Genomic DNA, 6,000 nt, shown 5'->3' with positions numbered 1-6,000 from the left:
CTAAAATTAAAAGGAAATTCTGAGGGTAACCAGATTTCTAATTTTATCAAGACATTTTGGCACTAAATAATTGATACTTGTTCCATCTATGTAACAAGGACCCATGATCACTTTAAAAATTGTCCTCGACCAAGAAAATACTATGAAATTAAATGTTTTAGCACCAATCAAGATTAGATCTTTAATTCATTGGGACAACATTGTCTTAATTCGCTTTTAGAAAATGATGGGGATTTGAAGATTTGACATTTTTATATGAGCAAGCTAAAAAATCCACGCGAAAAATAATCCCTTTCAGAAAGTTTCTTCACTGGGCAACGACCAAAATGAATACAACTAAAACACGGCACCCTTTCTTTCCCAGATAAAAGGAAACACGTATTTCGAACAGAGAAATTTCTCCATTTTTTTTTTATTATTTGGGATCAAAAGCGAAAAAGGATGCATTAGCCGTAGCCTGAGGTGTCAAACTCACATTTAAATATGAAGCATCTTCTCAAAATATCAATTTTATCTGGTCAAAGCGGGAAGTATTGGCTTTCGAAAGGGGGCACATGTTATTAGACATAATTGATGTTGGTGTGATGTTCAGAATCAATTAAAATTTATAATTTACACCATTTCAGTGAAGAATAAGCATTTTAATTATGGTTGTCTTTCACATGGTCGATTACTTTAAACTTTTAGTTATTATAAACTGCGCGTTAGGCTTGATGACCTAATGGTTTTTCTACTTCGACACAATTTAGAAATGCATATATATCGAGATGGTTCATCAATGAATATAACAGTAAAGCTGTGATAAAAATTTTGACATGTTCAACTTAGTCATAGGTATTTAGTTGTCTGCCTCTTTAATGAGTTCGATATCAATGAGTCATTGTGATTAATTAGTAAGAAGTATAGGATAGTAAAGGAATCGTGAAGAGTTTATCTTCCATTTAGATAACTCTTTATTGACTCTCTTTAGTCACATAAAATTCAATTAACTCGTCTTCCCTTTTCTTTCAAAAGCGACACTTCCACTCTCTATTGGCTGGTGATGAGGTAAGGTCTTTTGTTCGATTTAATCGAATAATTGAGATGAGATATTATAATTGCATAAGAGAGATGAGTTGTGAGAAGCCCAAAAATTTGGCAGTTTCACAGAGGGACATAATATTAAAGTTTGTTTACTTTCAGATAATTTTTCAATTTTTTAATAAATCTTTCTTTAAAAAAGTTGAAATTTGCAAAAAATTTTGTTTATTTATGTCAGTTCAAGGTGATTAGATTAATTACTTTATGGACTACTGTCTGACTGATCAATTACAGTATAAATACAACCGGAGTGTGCGTTGAAGAATGACTTCACATTATCTTTTTTAGCCACATAGATAGAAGGGAAATTGAGATATTATTTTAGTTAAATATGAATGTTCCTCATGATATATGCATCAGTTTCGTTGATGTTATATGTGAGGTATACCGTATTCTTGTCGGCTACGGAAATCCGGATATATCCTCTAACATGAATATGGTTAATATTACCATCTCAAACTTATAAGCCCATCCACATTATTTTCCTCCTCTGATTATCACCGCATAACACTTCAATTTTCTCCACCAAAATCATTATAGTAGCCACAATCCTCTCCCTCCCTCTCCTCTATGTTGTAAGCAATTTTTTCAATCTTACCAATGATTTTCCACAATATCCAACTCAAATAAAAAAATAGATAAAAGTGTGATGGATGGGCAGGCATCATGCATGGACCCCTGCCATGATGCACATAATCTTCAAGAAATTCAATTCCCAATAATTTCAGAATTGCTACTTGTGGCCCCACTTGACGTCTTTCTCCAGCCTATAAAATCCCTCTTCATTTGATCTCCCTCCCCATTTCCATTGACGATCTTCACCTCTCCTTCTAATACTAAATCTTAATAAAGCAAATATATGTATGTATATATAATATAGATAGTGTCATGGAGCCTAGTGAATTCCAATTTCACCCTTCAAACTTATCCCCCTACCTTGCTCAGCTTAGCATGATTCAAGACCAAACACCCGCATTCCCATTCCAAAGAATGCCCATTCCTAATTCTTCACAGGCTCATAACTACTCCCATATTCCCCCGCAAGTCGTTCAAGACCTTGCCACCGCACAGCACTCCCCATGCCTCAGCAACAACTCCACTTCCGACGAGTCGGAGAGCCTGATCAACGAGAGGAGGCAGAGGCGGATGATATCGAACAGGGAGTCAGCCCGGAGGTCCCGGATGAGGAAGCAGAGGCACCTCGACGAGCTGTGGTCCCAGGTGGTCTGGCTGAGGAACGAGAACAGCCAGCTCGTGGATAAGTTGAACCGCGCCTCGGAGATCAACGAGAAGGTTGCCCAGGAAAATGCCCAGCTCAAGGAGGAAACATCGGAGCTACGGCAGATGATTGCAGACATGAGAGACTGGGCTTGCTAGGCCAATATTGAAAGTTAGAGTGTTCGTGTGTTGCAGCTCATGTTTTGCCCTTCATCTTTATTTGCAACGTTTTTGCAGGCTTCCATTTAGCGGAATTTCCTCATTTTCGTGTAACATGTTAGCCGAATGCATGACTTGAGCTGAGCTGCTGTAGCATGTTGATATATCTAGAGATTTTTCTGTATAATATAGGCTAAGGCCATTGTATATTGCATCTCAGCATATTTATGTTCGGTTTATCGGAACTGAAAGCATAGAGCAAATAAATCCACGGGACGTTTAGACATTTAGAATGCGAATAAAACAATATAATATGCAGCCGGGGGAAATCATCGGGGTCACGGGAATAAGGAATAAAAAGACCAAAATGCCCTCGATCCCCGCAATAGGAACAAATTAATGTGCTTATGGATAAGTTCTACAAGCCATATACACGGGGAGAACACGGTGAATCCTTCATAGTGATGTCAGGTGGATTGGAACAAGGGAGGCAAAAGAATTGGGACATGATGATCTCAGAGGAAGAGTGGTGGGGATAGGTGACGTTCGTCCACACGATCACATCTTAAAAGTCAATTACTTTAGTGCTCTCTTCTCAGAATATGTCACATACAAAATGTGCTAGACGTAAAACAGCGACGATTGAACAGTAGCATGTTAAGTCGTGGAATGTTATATCGCAACGAGGAGTGAAATATCCGAAGGAGACTCTGATCACATGTGCTGCTATTTCAGTGCATGCAATTAGACGAAGATGGATGTAGGTTTGGACCTTCGCTCGTGCTCGGCAGGCAAGCTCCCGGAGTTCCTCGCTGATGGGACACCCGGGGCCCTCACAGCCTTTCCGTCAAGGTTTATGCTGCTGGCTCATGGTAGTTGCACGGGGGTCTCCTTAGCGGTACCTGAGGCTAAACTAAACTGCTGAAATGATACTGTAGAAAAATAATCGGTGGGCTGAATCTTTCTACAGGAACACAACATTACGAGATCTTTACGGTCTGGGACATCTTTCGCATTCATTAATATCTGAATCAAATTTCGGCACATGTTTCATGGGCCTACTGTGCTTTGTTGCCTTAGGCTGTGACGATCTCACTGATTTGGGAAGGCCGTGGGCCTTAGATTCTCACATGCTGTGAATTGATGAACCATTTCAATTGTTGGAGAAAGGGGTCCATGATGCCTGTGTGTGACTTCTACACTGTCGAACGATGACTGTTAATTAGCGTTCTATGAGTAACCCTTTTTCTCGACTTCATTCGTCGAGCACTCGATTGTAACTTCCCAAATGAAACCGGGAATGCCATGCGTGTTCAACATTCCATCGGTGTGGATCTCTTCGTTAGGTGATGGAACATATATAGCAGTTTATATACATATATATATAATGAGGAAAATTATCATAAGATGTGCACCAGCACACAACCCATGGATGCCAAGCTGTTTGGCTTGTGCGCCCACACACATATCTACCCGTCTTTTAGTAGAATTATATGTTTATAATCATTAATCATATATCTTCTGAGTGTGTCGACCACAAATGCTTATGTTGGTAGCAAGTTGGTAAAGTTGGCATGATTTTGTTCTCTTTCAATATGTTTTCCTTTTTTTTTTTTTTTTTTTCCCTGATTAATAGTCATCCTCTTTCCAGCCTAAATGCAATGTGCACCGTTTAATGCTCGAGTGCTAGCTAACAACTCTCAACGTGCAATACACATATCCAATATGTAATTATAGACTTGGGGCCAATGCTTTAATTATATGCAATTATGGTGCTGGCATGCTTTAATTTAAATCGCCCAAACTCGCAGATTCCCTGGCTCAAACGAACACTACACGTCGACTAACATAAAAAAAGTCAGGGCTTCGAGTGAGCAGATTAGGTTGTTCGAAGAAATGACTGTATGCTTTTATGCTATTAGACCGATAGAAGTCCAAAGTGCACACCCGATATGAAAGAATTGCAACTCTCAAGTACTAATCTAATGATGAAATTACGTACTCAATTAAAATCAAAGAATCTGTCCTGTGTATGAAGAAAAGAACAGAGAGGAAGGGCTTGACAAATTGGCCTCTTCCATCAACCTTGATAGAGATGAATTTCCAGAGACAGCAAAAACTCTCTTCACAAGACCAAACGAAAAATCGGGCCAAGAACGTATGTACCTTGTCGTCAAGGCAAAATTGTCGTCAAGACATCTCGTGGTCTCGCCCGAAAAAGCAAGTAAACTAAGGCCAAGTAAGAAAGCCGAGAAAGAGAAAGAGAGGGATGATTCAATGTTTGGGTGCTCTGCCTCTCCCCTTCCTCTTGTCCTTGTCGTCCGGTTTCTTGCTGAAAGACCATTTCTGATCTTCTTTGTGTTTCTTGTCGGATTTTGGATGATGATGATGATGAAGTTTGCCGGATGAAGCATCGGAAGCCATGGAATCATCACTCTCCTCCTCGCTGCTGTCTCTTCTGATGAACTTGTCTTTGCCTCGTGCCCAGCTGAGCTCAATGGATTCTGCTTCTTCTTCTTCTTCTTCCTCCTCAGCGTCTTCGACATCTTCTTCCATGGGAGATGCGATGTACATTGTCCAGCCAGATTCACTGCTGCTCAGCTCTTCTTCTGGTCCTTGAAGGTCTGAATTTGGGGACTCCATTGGTGAGAGGAAATTTTAAAAGGTGAGAGAATGTCGGAGGGGACACACGGAGGAATAATTCTTCACTATCAACTGTTTAAAAGGCCTCAATTATATGCATCAAAAAAACAAAATAGGCACCAATCATCCATACATATATAAACATATATATTTGTGACAAATGTTTGGTTTTGATTTGAAGGAGACCTTTTTTCTTATTCAACATAGAGCAAGAATGAGGTGGTCTATCTATGCGATTGGCACGGTGATTTAATCTGTTTGACCGTAACGTCATATGACAGCAGATATGGGACGCCACTAACATTCGCTCATATTGTAAGCAAAATTGGCCAAAGCTAGGAATGGTCTTTTAAATATTACTAGGCTTCATACCCGCGATTTGCCGTGAATATTATATATATATATATATATATATATATATATTTATTAAAAATTGTAGCTTGTGAGTAACAAAAAAGAAAAAAATTGTAGCTTATAACATTTCGAATTCACAAAAAAAAAAGCGGGTTATAATAAACTAATGATTTCACATTATCGTTTATGGATGAAAAAAAAATAACTTATTTATTTGTGTATATGTCAAACTCGAGATTATACCACGATTGGTAAGCAAAAACAATTATCATGGTTATATTTTCCTAATGGCTAGATCCCCTTACATAACATCTTGGCCGTACATATGTTTAAAATTTTGTATCTTAAGATTCACACCTCATTGTTTGACTATCGATATTTTCGACCACGCATCTTTTTATTGAAGCTTGGTCTCACCCATGAATGAGCCGAATCTGCTTGGATATTAAACCGAATTGAGATGTACCAGTTCAGCCAAATAAAAAATAATTTAATTACTCAAAGAATAATTACAACAAATGTAAACAAACACTATACAAACTCTGT

At 38.6% G+C, this 6,000-nt stretch overlaps 2 protein-coding genes across 2 annotated transcripts; one reads left to right on the top strand and one right to left on the bottom strand.

The window, feature by feature from the left end:
- The first annotated feature begins 1,867 nt into the window (after positions 1-1,867).
- Positions 1,868-2,669, top strand: LOC116202831 (basic leucine zipper 43-like). The gene has a single exon (XM_031534456.1). It carries the CDS (start codon positions 1,969-1,971, stop codon positions 2,455-2,457), a length of 489 nt encoding a protein of 162 aa, XP_031390316.1. The 5' UTR covers positions 1,868-1,968; the 3' UTR covers positions 2,458-2,669.
- Positions 2,670-4,062: 1,393 nt separating this feature from the next.
- Positions 4,063-5,155, bottom strand: LOC116203203. Its single transcript, XM_031534868.1, has one exon. The coding sequence runs from the start codon at positions 5,098-5,100 to the stop codon at positions 4,732-4,734; it is 369 nt and encodes a 122-aa protein (XP_031390728.1). The 5' UTR covers positions 5,101-5,155; the 3' UTR covers positions 4,063-4,731.
- Positions 5,156-6,000: the final 845 nt, after the last annotated feature.

This window comes from Punica granatum, chromosome 4 (assembly GCF_007655135.1).
Source record: "Punica granatum isolate Tunisia-2019 chromosome 4, ASM765513v2, whole genome shotgun sequence".
NCBI classification, from domain to species: Eukaryota; Viridiplantae; Streptophyta; class Magnoliopsida; order Myrtales; family Lythraceae; genus Punica; species Punica granatum.
The sequence above is the reverse complement of the archived record's forward strand: the minus strand, read 5'-3'. Positions and strand labels throughout refer to the sequence as shown.

Excerpts from the sequence above, each read along its gene's own strand:
- LOC116202831 (XM_031534456.1), top strand. The coding sequence starts at position 1,969 with ATGGAGCCTAGTGAATTCCAATTTCACCCTTCAAACTTATCCCCCTAC.
- LOC116203203 (XM_031534868.1), bottom strand. The coding sequence starts at position 5,100 with ATGGAGTCCCCAAATTCAGACCTTCAAGGACCAGAAGAAGAGCTGAGC.